The sequence below is a fragment of the Mandrillus leucophaeus genome, unplaced genomic scaffold, assembly GCF_000951045.1.
Source record: "Mandrillus leucophaeus isolate KB7577 unplaced genomic scaffold, Mleu.le_1.0 Scaffold17, whole genome shotgun sequence".
NCBI lineage: Eukaryota > Metazoa > Chordata > Mammalia > Primates > Cercopithecidae > Mandrillus > Mandrillus leucophaeus.
In genome coordinates, this window is record NW_012101698.1 from 3,967,442 (window position 1) to 3,984,637 (window position 17,196).

At 48.0% G+C, this 17,196-nt stretch overlaps 2 protein-coding genes across 2 annotated transcripts in view; both read right to left on the bottom strand.

Annotated features, from left to right (window-relative positions):
• The window catches only part of IST1 (increased sodium tolerance 1 homolog (yeast)), a 90,218-nt gene extending 77,914 nt beyond the window's left edge, over positions 1 to 12,304 (bottom strand). Inside the window, exons 1-2 of the mRNA XM_011976731.1 lie at positions 12,202 to 12,304; positions 10,263 to 10,324 (exon numbers count right to left, since the gene is read on the bottom strand). The gene's annotated coding sequence lies outside the window, so the exon portion shown is untranslated. The remainder of the gene's footprint in view (positions 1 to 10,262; positions 10,325 to 12,201) is intronic.
• ATXN1L (ataxin 1-like) lies at positions 1,023 to 12,330 on the bottom strand. Its single transcript, XM_011976723.1, has 3 exons — positions 12,202 to 12,330; positions 10,263 to 10,324; positions 1,023 to 8,733 (listed from the first exon to the last, which is right to left on the bottom strand). The coding sequence occupies exon 3, from the start codon at positions 8,614 to 8,616 to the stop codon at positions 6,547 to 6,549; it is 2,070 nt and encodes a 689-aa protein (XP_011832113.1). The 5' UTR covers positions 8,617 to 8,733; positions 10,263 to 10,324; positions 12,202 to 12,330; the 3' UTR covers positions 1,023 to 6,546.
• Positions 12,331 to 17,196: the final 4,866 nt, after the last annotated feature.

Sequence of the window (17,196 nt, forward strand, 5' to 3'; positions counted from 1 at the left end):
CTCCTGCCTCAGCCTCCCGAGTAGCTGGAACTATAGGTGTGCGCCACCATGCCCAGCTAACAAACTAGGGTTACTTTCACCAGGCAGGCTAAAATATTTGTTTTGAAAAATACATTTAAAAGAAAATACTTAGTTGACGTGCTTGTAATCAATCCCAGCTACTCGGGAGGCTGAGGACGAGAAGATGAGAATCACTTGAACCCGCAAGGTGGAGGCTGCAGTGAACTGAGATTGTGCCACTGCACTCCAGCCTGTCAACACAGTGAGACTCTATCTCAAAAAAAAAAAAAAAACAAAACAAAACAAAAAAAACTACTTAATTGACCCAAATGCCTTTCTCTCAGAGCTCCATACTGGAGTCCTACTTGGGATGCTTTAAAATGACTTGAGTCCTCATCAAAGATGATTCTGAGTGCTTTACATAGATGATCTCAATCTTCACAAGAAACTCTGAATTCATACCAACTCAGGAGTTGCAGCTCTGGGTTCAGAAGTACCCTGCCACTTACTAGCTGTGTAACTTTGGGGAAGTAGTACTTAACCTCTATGTCTTGGCTTCCCCACCCACAAAATGGAAATAGTAGCAACAAATGCTTGTCCATATAGAGAAAGCACTTAGGATATTTTGTAGCACATAGTAAGTGTTCCATAAATGCCACTTACTAGTGGCAAGTTTTCTAAATTTTAGGCAGTAGCTATGATTGGGGCTGACTTATTCCAACAATTTCTGGCAGTATTCCTGAGTAAAGAATTGGGGAGAAGGCGAGCAGTGAAGGTGCCTACAGATCCTTGTGATTCCACTAGAATCTAAGTCTTCAGGTAGACTTCTGGGTCTCCGAAATCCACACCAACAGAAGGCAGAAACCATGCTTGAGGATAAGATCATGCCATCTGCCTTGAGCTCACCCCACAATATAGGCACCATTTGTGCTCCATTACAACTGCTCCCACAAAGGTTTCTATCCCCCACCCCATGGCCACCATCTAAGGCTGGGATAGGAAGAAGGCGCAAACACCAAAAGGAAAAGCTAGTAGTTTATATAGATAGATATATAGATATATAGATATTGATAGATATTGTGTTTACATAGTCCACAAGTTAAATGCAGGTATCCATAAGAAGAGCATTAACAATAAAAATACAATCTGTGTGTAGCCAAGTACAGAGACTTAAAATGGTAAAACAGCAAAAAGGATCTCACAAAAGTACAAATATACAGTACAAATTGATTTATTTAAAACAGTTACAAAAAAGCACAACAAAATAGAGATTATCCTTAGAATTATTAATGCTTTGTTAAAGATCAGGTAGGATTAGAGGGTAAGAAATGGTATTGGGTGGAGGGAGCACCTGACTAGTTCTAAGGCTTTAGATACAATGCAGTTGATTACATATTAATTCAGCCATTACATACTGGGGATAGTAGATGGGGGATCAGTAATTTATCTACAGGGAACTCCTACACAGATCCATCCAGACCTCCCCAGTGCCATCCTTCTCCATTCCTTAGGACCCTAAAGCCACCTGGATGACAACATTCCCATCCTCCTTTCTCCACCCCATTCCCTATCCATATATTCTTCCCTCGCCTAAGGTGCTGTGCAAGCTGAGAGCAGTCTGCTCTCTGCAGCTGGATCATATACTGTTTTGGCTACAGGGATCCTGTGTGACTAAGAAGGTTGTAGGGGACAGCCTTATTTTAATACTTTAAGTTAGCCATGAGTACAGTCAGTCCCTCCCCCAACACAATCTAGATTCTCTTGAATGCAAGTATCAATCAAGTGAGGGATCAACCCTGCCTTCAGCAATACCAGCAATGCACTAACCACTCACAGCTCACAACTACGTGCAAACTCCCTGTCCAGGGGGTGGGTGTAAAACCACTGTGTCATCAGCTCACTCTCTCTCTCTCTGAAGAACCTCAGTCCCCATGACAGTCATAAAGACAAATAAATGCTTGCAAGTTTGACAATAGGTAAAGGCACATGGGCTGCTGCCACACACACTGCAGGCAGGAACCCAATTTGAGGCCATCTTCACTGCTGGGCATTTGCAGTGGAATGGCTTTGGGATCACAAAGACTTTGAGTTCGCAATCTACCAGGGGGGATCTAGGTTTAACTGGAGAACTAATAAAGAAACCTTTAGTGTGAAAAGTGCATTTATGACTATTGTTCCTGCTGGGGAGGCAGCAGGGCAAACTCCAACACCTCTCCTCCTTCCGCCCCAGGCACTGTGCATAGTCTGCAGCTAAGGAGAGAGTGCAGTCGACTCTAGCATCTCTGGGGCCAGTGTCATCATCGGCCCAGACCAGGCTTCTGGTCCAAAGATGGATCCTAGAGTTGAAAGAGCAACTGACAGCTGCAAAGACCCAGATGCTTATTTTATTATTGCATAATGTGGGAGACCTTCCCTACCCCAGGGAAGATGGAGGGTGAAGGCTTCCCAGCAAAGGGCAAACAGGTTCCTGATCAACATCCAACCTAATAAAGTTCAGCTCCTCAACTGTAGTGTACACTTTTGCCCATCTGGAAGGTACTGTAGCTTCAGTGTGGTTTAGTAAACTTAGCCTAGGAGGCCAAGATGTCTCCCTAAAACTTAGTCTCTGTCCTATTTACTTTGTTTATAAGACTGTGACCTAACTTCCCATGGCCAATTCAATCAACCAGGTTGTCTTTACTCCAACGGACCCAGGCCTTTTCCCAGTCAATCCATGTCCAACCCTTCATCTCCAGTGTGATCACTCAACTCTTCAATATGCCTGCTCGCTGCAGGTTTAAACCACACCACCATCCTGTGCTTCCCCCTAAATCGCTCATGATGCCCACCAGTAAAAAAAAAACTAAACCCCACTTGAGGTGCTATTTCAGCCAAACTTTAAACCCTCTTCAAACTCCAGAATCCACCTAACTGGAGCTGGACGAACTTCACTGGGATGCTGGCATGGGCCCCTAATGTGGTTCCCTTCATTTAGTTTTTAAAACAGGATACAAGATACCACAAAGGAAAGAAATTAATACAACAGAAGACACCACTAGTAGAAACCTGCTTGTTTCTCCCTCAAGATAGTCAGACATTTGGAGCCAAAAGGCTCCCAACAGCACTGAAGCCATATCCCTTTGGATTCACCAGTCCACCAGCAGCATTTCATACCATCCCTATTCAACATGACTTTGCTATAAAATAACGTGGCCTAACACAGGTAAGAATGAACCGGACGCCTAGACTTAATCTACATGGCCAAAGACATGGAGGATAGGGAGCTGTAGAGGGCAGCAGGCAGGACAGTGAGCGGACAGCAGCAGTGGCAAAGCAGCGCAGAGCAAAGCCCTTGGTGGTATGACCAACTGGGACCAAGAATATAGAAGGATCAGCCCAGATCGGCTGAGGCCCCTCCCCTCAGGTACAAGCACTCAGCTCTGAACTCCTAGATCCCCTTCCCCCCATGCCACCTCTTCCTCATGTGTACTAATCTTGATAGGAATGATTCAAGACTTGGCTTATTATCCATCCATGACTGGGTTCCCCTATTCCCAAATTGGTATACACATTTTTATACAGTGCCAGACAGTCAGCAGTCCTCCTTTCTATTCCTAAGAGCTGGAAACGTCCTACTGCTGACAAGAGACAGGCTCTGGCCCTCGTCAACTGCTCATTCCTAAAAAGTTGACAACTTTCCACTAAAATACTCACTCTCTAAAAACTGCTCTCATGTCTCCTGCAAACTCAGGAAATTCCTATAAGGAAGAATGGACACACCACAGGTTAGTCATATTTTTCATGCCTGGAGGAAAAGACTAAACTAGAGGTTAAAGGCAAGGGGAAGGCCACAGCTCTGACCGAGATTTAGAGCACAGGGCTGCTTTTCCTGGGGACCATAGTTTATGAAAGATACCTTTGCAGCTCAGCAAAATCAAGTATTAATATGTTATATATGCATGGAACGATATTGTGATATTACAGGAGCTGCTGGTATTGCTTCACCAGCAAGAGACAGAACAGGAGCAGCAACAGAAAGGTCAGGGCCCAACCTGCCAGGGTCCTCAAGAATTTCTCTTTCCAGAATTCCGTGGAAGTTACCAGGTTGCAAAGTCACAAGTAGCCCAAGTGAGGCGTGATTTGATTTAAACTAATTGGTCTGTATCTGGTTAGATATAGGTTTGCCCCATAAGCAGAAAGCTCAGCTTGTGTCCTTGCAGACACTGCTTGAGCATCTTCTGTGTACATGTCACTAAATTCAGTTGATGAGCCTTCCTATGAGGAAGGATGCTTGTGAGAAACCCGTGCAAACAATGAACTCTAGGAATGAGTTGCTCATGAAACAGCCAGAGATGAGGCCTTCTCCCAAGGCTCTCATTTGAGGAGATTCCTCAAGACTCAACCCCACAGGCCCCCACTGTAGGAAACAAGCCAGAGAAAGCAGCATTCAGAGAATGGGGGACAGAGAAGGGGAAAGATATGATCCCAAATGCAGTACGAAGTTGGTGTCTGGTTCTGATACAAACCAGATACTGAAGCACTCGTGGTCAGGTCAGCAGCTTCCTTTGATGGACCCCCAAAAGCTGACTGACCAGGCAACTGCTTTCAAGGAATGAAAGAGTGTAGGGCTTGTAGCAAACAAGCCAGTTTCAGTCACTCTGTTCCCCCAGGAGAACAACCTTTAGCACCTGAACACTAAGAATGACTCCATTCTCAGAACTTCCCCTCCCCCCAGGAGGTAGGTAAGATTATTTATCCCCATTTGGCAGGTGGGGAGGAAGTGAAAGAGCCAGAGGTCACGAGACTTGCCGAAAGTCCTTGACAGAGCAGACATCAGACCTCAGAGGTTTGGACTCCTGATGCCAGGCCAGGTCTCGGCCAATCCAAGTACACCTTATAAAGGACATGCCAGGATCACAGCCTGGGAGAAGTCTAACCAGAGAGCTGGGTGGATAATACCCTGAGTTGCCTTCAAGAGTCTAAAGACCCCCAAAAAACAAACAAAAAAACTCACCCACCTGAAAGCTAGTGGGGGAGCCTAATTCCCAGTACCCAATGGAACCCCACGGTCTGAGCTGATGCTAAAAGTTGTGAAGAAAATGTGGGATTAAGACATTGGCGGGGGCTGGGGGGGGGTGCAAATGCAACTAAGATTGAAAATACTTTTTGCAGAGGAATATACCACCACAAAATGACATCTATTCAGGTATTGAAATGTTATCAAGCCTATCCTAGAATCTTGTGGGAGGGGATGGATTGGAGACACCAGAATGCCGGGAGAAGCAGTGGAACAAGATGTGAGGGGCATATGGGACGTGTGAAAATGCTATGATGGGCACTGCCCAGCCATGCATTTGCCCTGGCCCAGGGCATAGTTCCCTTCTTCTTTCTCCACCAAGCTGTTTGGCAGTGGAAGTGGAGGGGACATGATTTTGAGATTTTAAAAATAGAGATTATAGCTGAAGGGGAAACCAGAGAGACCCCTACCCACCAAAAACTAGAGGTCTTGGTCAGAGTGGACAAAACCAACTTTGCAGACAAGGAAAGGCAGTGCAGCTACAAATGAGGCCCAGGTCACAACACCATGCAGAGGTCAGGGCAGCAGGAGGGTGGGGGCGGCGCAGGCACTTAGGCACAACACAGACAAAGGTGGGGGATCAGTGCCTGGGAAAAAAGGGTCTACTAATTCTTTCTAAAGTCACCATTACCAGCAAGATTCTGTGAGATTTCAAAGTGAGTCTGGCATGCTGAATTGGAGGAGCTTTGTTAGGTGAGCTACCTTTCCAGAGGCCCTGCCTAGAACCCAGTCAGCCTGGCTATCAAGTCTCTCTCCCAAAGTCCGCTGACTGAATCCCTGGCAAGGTAGTACTTCACTCTGAACCCTGAAGGGGCTCTCCCTCTGGGCCCCCGTGCTGCTAGAAGCCTTGTAGGCGGAATGGTGAGGAGAGATGGGGAAGAGCTATGAAGCAGAGGATCAAGCAGAGTCCTGTAGATCAGAGTGCTCCTCCCCTACACACTCAGCCACAGACATCTGGAACAAAATCACCCTTTAAAGTGCGCATCTCTCACAAGAAGGGTTCTGGGTGGGAACCCTCTTATTTCCAACCTTGGGGCCTCCTGCCCTTCCACCACAAAAAAGAAAAAAAACTTCTGACAGTTTAACTGCTACTATAAGCTGTGGATCATCATTTTTGGCTCTCTTTACTCCCTCCCTCTGCCATCTGCTCCCAAAGCCTGGACTTTCTCTTGCAGGAGCTAGGGATGGGGAGGAAAGAACAGGGAGGCCCTGATTTTGGAATGTTTCTTCTCCTGTGTGCACCCCCTTCCTTCCTTGCCCCAGGCCTGCTGCTCCCCATCACAACACCCTCTGGGGTTGTCCTGAAAGGACGCCATGGGGTAATGAGCAACAGATCCTGCCTTGGGAGGCTGACTTCATGCCTCCCCTTTCCCCCAAATCTCACTGCCAAGAAAGCCATTCCCTGCTCGGCGTGTGCAAATCCTCTGCCTGCTCACGGCGGCGAGGCAAGGCTCTGGGGTAAAGCCCCAGTCCTGGTCTGGGAAAGAGGTTCATTTTCCCGCATTGGAACGCCCTTCAATGGACAGCTTTACCTCCTGTGGAATGAAAGAGGGACGGAGCAGCGCAGCCCGTGCCTCCTCCCCTTGCACGCCGTATCTTTGGAAGCTCGGGGTTGGCCAGCAGGCCTGAGCACCAGGCTCAGGCTGGGAAGGCTCTACCACATGGGAGCCCTCTCCTGCCGGCTGGCTCTTCCCCTCACTGTCACATAGCTCTCTGGGTCCCAAGACCGTCCTCTCAGGCCTTTCTCGGGGGGGACCCAGCTGGCCTGGGGGAGCACAGCTGGCCTGAGAAACTGAGTTACTGTTCAAGCTCTGTAAACTGATAGAGATGCAGACATCTCCCACCTGTAGCCGATGGCAGGGCAGAGAGAAGAGTTGTGTCGTCCGCCCAGGGCTGCAAGAGGACCAACCCTGGCCATATACAAAGAAGGGGTGCTCAGGGGGCACCTCGATGCTCACTTTGCTCTGCTGCTCACCAACCACAAAATGTAGCATGACAAATCCAGGCCATTGGCTCTCCTGAATGTCCACGACCGTGCTAGAGTCAATCTTCAGCCCCCCACTCACTTCGGCACTGCGCACAAAATCCTGGGTCTGGAGGTCCTCCACCCGCTTCAGCTCTCCTGTAGCCAGCTGGATGATGGCGCCTTTCATGAAATGGGAAGGCAAGTGGGAGGAGGTAATGGGGGGCGGCGTTGGCTCTTTGTCTGGGAAGGTGGCTCTGGCCTGCACGTCCAGACTTGATGCTACCAGGATCTCCGAGCCCACAGGCAGCAGGCCTGAGTCAGTTCCAGTGGGCACCAGGTTGCCATTGGCTACAACCATTGCTTTGGGTAAAGGTCTATGTTTGACTGGTTCCTGATGGGACTGAGGGTAGAACCCATGGGCTTGATTTTTCTCTGCCAGCTCTGCAGGGTTCCTGGCTGACCCTCGCCCCTCAACCTGATGGTCGGGGGGATGATGGGATAGGTTGAGGGGGCTGGGTTCCTCTTTCCTCTGAGCTGCCACCACACTATAGTCCTGAGAAGCTAAAGCGCCAACCACTCGCTGGACCTCAAGGTCGGTGTCCGGGGTCCCCCGGTGTGCTGGTGCCGCTACCTCCACCCGTGGAGTCTGAGAACCTGAAAACAACTGTCCATCCATCACACATTCTACCACTGGCACCAGTCCCTGGCCTTCACCCTTGCTGTTGGGGGAGTCAAGGGCTTCACTTTCCCGTCTTACTAAATTTCGTTCTCGCGGTCTCTGTCCTCCATTTGCAGCAGCTGCTTCCAGAGCAGACTGGCTCTCCTGAGGGGTAAGAACTGGGCTGGCACCTGCCGGAGGGGTTTCATGCAAAGTATACCCAGCAGGTAGCCTGGACATCTGATAATAAATGGGCATCCGACCTGGAGCAAGGTCCAGCGGCTGAGTACTTGAATGATGTGGCAATTGCCCAGGTGGGGAGGTGGCAGAGGGAGCTTTGTTAAATGAGTGGGCTGGGGAGGGAGCCTGTGGGGGAGGAGTGGCTCCTTCTGCCAGAAGTGAGGCATATGGCACAAAGTGTGGAAGGTGAGAGGTGGCAAGGTTGGCAGAAGGAGACAGGAGGGGACTCGGTAGGAAATTAGGTGGCACAGCATAGGGAAGGCTATAAGGAGACCCAATGAACTGCAGTGAGGTGGATGGAAGCTGAGCATAGTGGATTGGGGGATAGTGGATGCCTGGATGTTGAATTAGTGAAGACGCTACATTAAACGTCGGGGGCAAGGGGCTCATATTCACCACAGATGGGAGGCCAGTTGGTGAGAAGGTGGCAGGTGGTACAGCCACCTTATACAGCATGCCATACTGGTCCACTGTCAGACCGGTGATGGCCTCAGCTCCATCACCCCCCAGGCTGACTCTGGTTCCTGCCTGGCTCTGCCCAGCCACCACAACCCCTCGGGACCATTCAGAAGCATCACTGGAGGGTGTGTGGTTAGCAGAGCAGCTGGTAGTTCTCCCCATATCCTCGCTGGTCACGGGGAGGTCTCGTTTCTTTGGTGGAAGGCATTCCTGACTCCTCTCATGAACAGGTTTCATATTGCTTTGTGGTGTTCCTGGAGCCTGGAAGGAGTCGGCTTGCTCCCTGGGGCATCAGAAGGGGCTTCTCTGTAGCTTCCCTGTACCCCTCTCTGCTTCTGGCTGGGGCGCCCACATCTGCTAGGGAACAAATCAGAGGCAAAGAAAAGTAACCTAGGGATGAGCCAAGACAAAGGAAATAGAAAGAACTGTGCCATGGAGGAAGATGTAACAAAGGGGACTGTTAGAAAATAAGGGGGAAAGAGAAAGGGGCAGACAAGGAGGCTACCCCCAACTCATCCAGCCTGGGACATGAGAGAAACACAAGGCACAAAGAGCTATAGCGACAAGCATTCACCAATGCACAAATAACCTGTGGGCTCCACAAGCCCAGAGAGACCAACAGCTTCACAGTTAGTCATGTGTCTCATGAGCCATGAGCACCTTGTCTCTTTTCTGCCTTCTTCCCAAAGGGGGCTTTGAACACATGGTCTTTCCTGCTGGCTCTTTTGGTGTTTTTTTTTTTTTTTTTTTTACACATGGAGTTTTGCTCTTGTTGCCCAGGCCAGAGTGCAATGGTGCAATCTCAGTTCACTGCAACCTCCGCCTCCCAGGTTCAAGGAATTCTGCCTCGGCCTCCCGAGTAGCTGGGACTACAGGCATGCACCACCATGCCCAGCTAACTTTATATTTTTAATAGAGATGGAGTTTCACATGTTGGCCAGGCTAGTCTTGAACTCCTGCCCTTGGGTGATCTGCCCGCCTCAGCCCCACAAAGTGTTGGGATTATGGGTGTGAGCCACAGCGCCCAGCCTCCTGCTGGCTCTTTTTCTTAAGTTTCTCCTTTTGCTACCAAACATGAATGTGCCACCTTCTTTCCTGAACACATGACCTCATCCTTGCTTCCTTTCTGTAGCCTAATTTGGGTTATGATCTCACCTACTACCATCCCAAGCCTGGCTAAAAACTCTCTTCCTCCTTTGCCTCATATCATCCGTACCTCAAGGACCTAGGTGTCAAAATCTTCAGGTCTGCTTGTGTCTTTGTTTTTAAACTTTGCTCCCTAACCAGGTTATGAAAATTAACATCTTTGCCCCATGAAATAATACATTTTAACTCAGCCTCTATATAGTGAGAGTGATTAAACTAGTTTGCTGTCAACTTGTTTCTCCTCTTCACCAAAGAACAACAAAATTCTTCTGACCTTACGTACACTTCCGGTTCCCTAGTCTCAAAAGGCTTCTTTTCTTCTCAGTGATCACCTTCAATTTGCCTTCTCTATTCATTCCCTTTCTTTTTTCTTTGCGCTTTCTTTTACCAATAGCTCTTTCTCCACTGTAGGTCTGCTCCAGGCACCACTCCATAAAATTCTGGTTCCATTCCTCTAAACATGCCTGCTTTTTTCCCCATATCTGTATGATTCATAAGAAAGTTCTCTTTCCCCTTTCTCTTATTGTCACCTTTTACAAATGCTTCTGTCCATTGTTATAAAGCAACTTTTTGGTCTGAACGCTTCAGTACACATGAACTTTGCTGCCTATTTCCTCCAACCAGGTTCCAGTTCTTTGGATCTGAAAAGAGCTTTCTATATTATATTCTGTTCTGTTTTTCCACTGTGACATCCCAGATATTTTCCTGAAACAAGGAATTCAAAGTGCCGCTATTACCTGAGTTTCCAGTGGTGCTTCTGAGCAGCTGTAGTAAGTGTCCTCCCGGCTGGCTCGGGAGCCTAGAAGATAGAAACAGGAATGGAGTAAGCAGCTGCCTGACCTCTGTAATTCCAAAGCATTACAGTATACACGTCCTTGCCTCATCTTCTTCCCCACAGGTAAATGGTACATCTACCCAGAGTGCCCAGGCAGTTGAACAGAAAGAAAAACATCTCTAGTGTTCCAACTTGTAAGAAGACATCCCTGAAAAAAAATTTTCATGTGTCACATTTCATTGGTTTTCCTTAACATCATTTCCCTAACATCTACCTGTGCCTGTTCCCCAAAGGTTAAATTTGCTTCCAATCCAAATTTCAGATAAATGCAAATAAAAATGGAAGCTTTAACATTGTTCCCATATGAACAGTGGTAAGCAGGAAAAATCAACTCCATGGATTTCCCTTTTATTCTGGGCCTGTGAAAACATAAATGTGGTGTTATTTAAATGAAAAAAGCAGCACTAGATGAAAAAGAACAATTATTTATGTTTCTGGGGCAGAAAAAGAGGTCAAGGGGGAGTCACGCAAGGGGAAGACTTATTAAGAGATTTTCAGGGTTAAAAAAAAATGAGCGTGTGTGTGTGTGTATGTAAAATTTTCTGAGGGACAACTTTATACCAAGTGCTGAATCAGGTATGAAATAAACTGAAAATATTGCCTTGGTCCTCAGGTGGCTAACATTGGTGAAACAAAACTACCGCTAAACCATCAATATGTGAATCTACACTTGCCAGAAACGCAAAGCGTGAAAGAATGGAGCCTTAACCCCTGAAAACAGAGAAAGTAGTACAGATGAGTGAGTGCTCCGAGAAACTGACTATCCTGTCCAAGTCCTATAGAACACGCCAAGCCTCAACCCAAACCAAATGCAACATCTCAAGATTGGCAAGGTGCAGGTGTACACAAAAGGTGGAAGAATAGGAAAACACAGTGGGAAGACAAATTCCTAATTCCACACACACATATTACACAGTGGCATAAATGATGCCTCTTTTCTCCACCAGCAGTTTTAGTAACTGAAAAGCAGTTTGCTTTCTTCTTCATTCCCAACAGAAACTGGGGTCACATCTTCAATCCCAAAATGATCCTTGCTTTCTGTAACGAAAACTTCAAAGAAAACCTCCCTCCAGGCCACCCAGAGTTTAGCAAACATAGGCTAGTAAAAGGACCGAAAGAGGCAAAAGGTCTGCAGAAAGGACAACAAAGAGCCAAGCCTGTGCGCCAGGTTCCCACAACGCAAAACACACTTAAGAATCCGAAACCTCAGCCTCTCGAGAACCTCACTGAAGATCTCAAAGGGAAAACGCAGCTTGTGACCCCAACCGAGCTAACAGGCTCTTAGGAGAGTTGCCAACGCTTCTAGCAGAGCCCGGAACCAAGCTCCTCATCACGCTTGGGTCGGAATCAAGGGGCTGAACCCAGGTGCAGACTCAAATTCTCTGCGGGCTAGAGGTGCGCCCGACAGAAAGGGAGAAGGAGAAGCTTGTCAGAGACTAGGGTTATGGCTCCCAGTGGTCCCGCAATCCTTGTGCCAACAAGGGTAGGGCTCGAAATCGAGAGTTCTGCGTTTAGAGAGTAGGGGGTCCACCCTTCACCAAGGGGGCAGGGGCGAGGCCCTGCAGGCGACGCTTCCTTGTTTGGGGGCCCTTCCCGCCCCGCAGACTCGGACACCTTGGCTCTCAGGGACACAGCCTCCGGGGCGCCGGGGCCTGAGGCCGCCTTTCAGGCCAGGCTAGAGAGAAGCGCAAGGGGGTCTAGGTGCGGCCTCTCCCCTCCGTCTGTCCGCGGTTCATGGGCCCCGGCCCGGCGGAGCAACGGGCTCCTGAGGGCCACTTCCTCCGAAGCACGGAGCCCAGGCCTGCCTGGCCCCGGCGGCCACCACTTCCAGGGACACTCACCAGCCCATTTCACAGCGCTTCCCGGGATCCACCAGCTCGTCCCGGAGCCGCCGCAACCGCGGCCGCCGCCATCCCCGGCCCCGGAGCCGCCCCACACCCAGCGCCCCCCCAAGCCGGGCGCCCAGAGATGGCGTCAAGCGCGTCCCGCCCCCGGCGCGGAGAGATTGCGTCGCGCCGGGGTGGGAGAGCAACGCCCAGGACTGCCCGGGAAGGGAGGGTGCCACACTCCCATCGCGTTCGGCGTTCCCTCTGTTGGGTGAACAAACTCTTTTCCCTGGGACCGGGTCACGTGAATAGGTCTGGGCCTGGCCCCCTCAGCCTGACCCCATAATGACCCCGCAATCGTTCCACCTCAGTAAATTTTGGGGGTTCCCAAACAGCCCTGGGGCGTGGTCATCGGCGACCCCCCATTTCCTGGACTTCTTGTCATGACTTGTGCAGCCTTTTCTGAGGAACTTCGGGGAACCCCGAGGTGACCTAGGCTCAGGAGAAAAGGAGATGCCTCTTGGGGACCCAGGTGGAGATAGGAAGTCTTTTTTTATTTATTTATTTATTTTTTTGAGACAGAATTTCGCTCTTGTTGCCCAGGCTGGAGTGCAATGGCACGATCTCGGCTCACCCAACCTCCGCCTCCCAGGTTCAAGCAATTCTCCTACCTCAGCCTCCTGAGCAGCTGGGATTATAGGCATGCGCCACCACGCCCGGCTAATTTTTTGTGGGTTTCTCCATGTTGGTCAGGCTGGTCTTGAACTCCTGACCTCAGGTGATCCGCCCGCCTCGGCCTGCCAAAGTGCTGGGATTACAAGCGTGAGCCACCGTGCCAGGGCAATAGGAGCTCTTTAAGTGTTGAAAAGTGGCCCCCGAGGGAGGTAAGAGAGTGCACCCCACTCAGAATCTAGGGGAAGGTGACAAGGAGTGGAACACCTGAAAGTTTAGAGAGAGGCCGGAGTTTAGTACAGTGAGAAGCAGCTTGGTTTAGTGGAAAGAGGGCTTGACTACTCAGTGAAATATTAGGTCACCATTCATTACAAATTAACTAGTCAACTTCATAGTAACATGAACATCTGCTTAACTTAAGTGAAAACAAAAGTGAGCGCCAGTTGAATTTATGTTTGAATAGCAACTGTGTTTCTTTTTGTTTTTAAAGTATAGGTTGGTGCAAAAGTAATTGCGGTTTTGGCCACCGAAATGAAGACTTTCAGTTTCTGCAAACTCTGTTCAATAAATAAAATCGAGCCGGGCGCGGTGGCTCACGCCTATAATCCCAGCACTTTGGGAGGCCGAGGCGGGCGGATCTCGAGGTCGGGAGATTGAGACCAGCCTGGCTAACACGGTGAAACCCCGTCTCTACTAAAAATACAGAAAATTAGCCGGGCATGGTGGCCAGCGCCTGTAGTCCCAGCTACTCGGGAGGCTGAGGCAGGAGAATGGCGTGAACTCGGGAGGCGGAGCTTGCAGTGAGCCGAGATGGCGCCACTGCATTCCAGCCTGGGCAATAGAGTGAGACTCCATCTCAAAAAAAAAAAAAAAAAAAAAAAGATATATCATTGCAGTTTAGTGTGTGTGTATCTATATATATATTTTTTAACCCTGTTGCCCAGGTTAGAGTGCAGTGGTGCCATCTTAGCTCACTGCCTCCTCAAATTCCAGGACTCAAGCAGTCCTCCCACCTCAGCCTCTGGGGTAGGTGCCATGATAGGCATGCACCACCATACCCAGCTAATTTTGTGAAATTTCTTGTAGAGACAAGGTCTTGCTATGTTGCCCAGGCTGGTCTTAGACTCCTGTGCTCAAGTGATCTTCCCTCCTCGGCCTCCCAAAGTGCTGAAATTTCAGGCATGAGCCTACCACACCCAGCCTGGGTTGTATGTATTTGTATGTATCTGTACAGAAAAGGAGTAGAATACATAACTAATTAACATTGGATATTTTTGGGAAGGAAAGTGGAATTGGGTGGTGGTCAAAAGGCAAAGAACTTATATTATTGTTTGAATATTTAGGAGAATATTATCTTAGAAATAAAAAAAGTCAGTTAAGATACAGATACAATGCATGATCTCTAAGATTCTTTCTAGGGAAGCCTTAGACCTCAATTATGTTTTCTCACCTGGATGAGCACATAAGGCCATAAAAAATTATCAAGCACCACACACACACACACAGAGCACAAATGGGAAAAAACATAGTGAAGTTACTGCTGTCATCTAAATCATCAGAGTGTTTTGCTTCATTAATATTAATATTGTCCATGACAGTCTCTTCTCTCAGTTTGGCCAGGAAGGAAGTCCTGTGGTCACTCAGTGTGTCCGTTTTAGCACTAACTGGCATTCTGGTTTCTAGTTCATTTCTTAGCTCACTAAACTGGCATTAAAATCGTCAAGATAGGAACCCTTGGACTATCCAAGCATATTCAAGGATAGCTAGCTAGTTTCTGCCAGATCAAGATACACACTCGGAGCTGGGTTTTCTTTTTTTTTTTTTTTTTTTTGAGACGGAGTCTCACTCTGTCGCCCAGGCTGGAGTGCAGTGGCCAGATCTCAGCTCACTGCAAGCTCCGCCTCCTGGCTTTACGCCATTCTCCTGTCTTAGCCTCCTGAGTAGCTGGGACTACAGACGCCCGCCATGTCGCCCGGCTAGTTTTTTGTATTTTTTAGTAGAGACGGGGTTTCACCGTGTTAGCCAGGATGGTCTCGATCTCCTGACCTCGTGATCCGCCCGTCTTGGCCTCCCAAAGTGCTGGGATTACAGGCTTGAGCCACCGCGCCCAGCAGAGCTGGGTTTTCTGTACAAATTTGAAAGAGTAGATACAGGTAGATGTAAGCAAAAAAAAGTTTTATGGCTACCAACCATTAACATAATGACGTATGTGATACAAAAGCATGTCCATTAAAATATAAAAAACAGGATGTTCTGATTGGTGAAACACAGGTGATTTCCGGGTTTGGCACTGCAGTCCCAAAAGGGTGGGTCATATCTCCGCTGTATCCCATTCCAGAACTCTTTACTACTCTGAGTAATCCTTTTTTCTTTGGTTGTATATCTTGATGGTAGAAAGCTCCATAGCAACAGTTTGACAGGTATATTAGTGATAAGTAAACTAATAAAGTTTTTAGATTTATGGCACAAAAATAACCAAAAGTTACCTAATTTATCCAAATATCTGTATTATTTTCTGGAATCTGGATAATGCCCCTATTTAAGCTATTTATAGTCAGTAAACCAGGCCAGGTATGGTGGCTCACTCCTGTAATCCCAGCACTTTGGGAGGCCAAAGCAGGTGAATCACCTGAGGTCAGGAGTTCGAGACTAGCCTGGCCAACTTGGTGAAACCCCATCTCTACTAAAAATACAAAAATTAGCTGGGCATGGTAGCCCGTGCCTATAATCCCAGCTTCTTGAGAGGCTGAGGAAGGATAATCGCTTGAACCGGGGGGCAAAGGTTGCGGTGAGCCAATATCGCGCCACTGCAGTCCAGCCTAGGCAACAGAGTGAGACTCTGTCTCAAAACAAAAACAAAAACAAAAAACTGATAAAAGTAAAGGGTTTTTTGTTTTTGATGTGTTTTAGGTATTTGGGGGTATTTGGAAAATGAAAAGTTAAACTTCAGTCTGTTTTGTCCACTTCTTCCCTTTCCCTGGATTCCTATTGAATTCCATTGTTGTGTATAGATTGAATTTTTGTGATGGGAGAGCTTGAGCTGCTCTGTTGGAAGGAAAACAAAAATAAAACCCTGTTATGTGGGTTATTTTTCTCCCTGAGCAGTCAGGAGTTGCAAACCAGCTCTCTGTGTTATCTAGTTCTCACTGGTGATATTTCTTGTCCTGTAATACGGGGCGGGGAAACTCAGGAAACTACTCCAACTCTTTTTGACAATGCAGATCAAACCAGAGAGAAGCACTGGTAACCATGCGTGTCATAACAAGAGGAGTAGGTGGCGTCTTTCATACTGTCATGCCTTCCTGTTTGTATACTTGAGTATGTCAAGGTGTCATTTTAGGAAGGGAACTTTTATCTTTGGGTGCTAATTGTAGAGACAACAACAAACCAGCCAGGCGCGGTGGCTCACGCCTGTAATCCCAGCACTTTGTGAGGCCAAGGTAGGCGGATCACTTGAGGTCAGGAGTTCAAGACCAGCCTGGCCAACAGGGTGAAACCCTCTCTCTACTAAAAATACAAAAATTAGCCAGGCATTGTGGCAGGTGCCTGAATCCCAGCTACTTGGGAGGCTGAGGCAGGAGAATGGCTCGAACCCAGGAGGCACAGGTTGCAGTGAGCTGAGATTGCACCACTGCACTCCAGCCTGAGTGACAGAGTGAGACCCTGTTTCCAAAAAAAAAAGAACAGCAAATCCCAAGTATACATTGAAATTATACTGATACTCTAGAAACATATTGGTGCCTAGTATTAGATTACTTTTTTTTTTTTTGAGATGGAGTCTTACTCTGTCTCCCAGACCGGAGTGCAGTGGCGCAATCTTGGCTCACTGCAACCTCCACCTTCCAGGTTCAGTTGACTCTCCTGCCTCAGCCTCCCGAGTAGCTGGAATTACAGGTGCCTGACACCACGCCCAGCTAAATTTTGTATTTTTAATAGAGACAGGGTTGTTGCCATGTTAGTCAGGCTGGTCTAGAACTCCTGACCTCAGGTGATCCCCGCCTCGGCCTCCAAAAGAGCTGAGATTACAGGGGTGAGCCACCATGCCTGGCTTTAGATTACTTTTCAAAAGCTTTTCTAGATATCCAAATGGAGAGATAGGCAATTCTCAAGCTTCTGTTTTAGCTACTTCTCTGAACAATTCTGTGTCCTCATTTCCACATGCTTTTAATGTTGTATGACCTTGCTAGATTCCAAAAGGGATTTCCCTTGAAAGTTCATAATATCTTATTTAGAAGGAGGTCTTATAATTTCTCTGTAAGTGACTACTATTTCCTTTGGGGAGGGGGATCTCCATCTCTTGTATATTTCTTCAGACACTTGCCAGGGACTTTCGTTTTT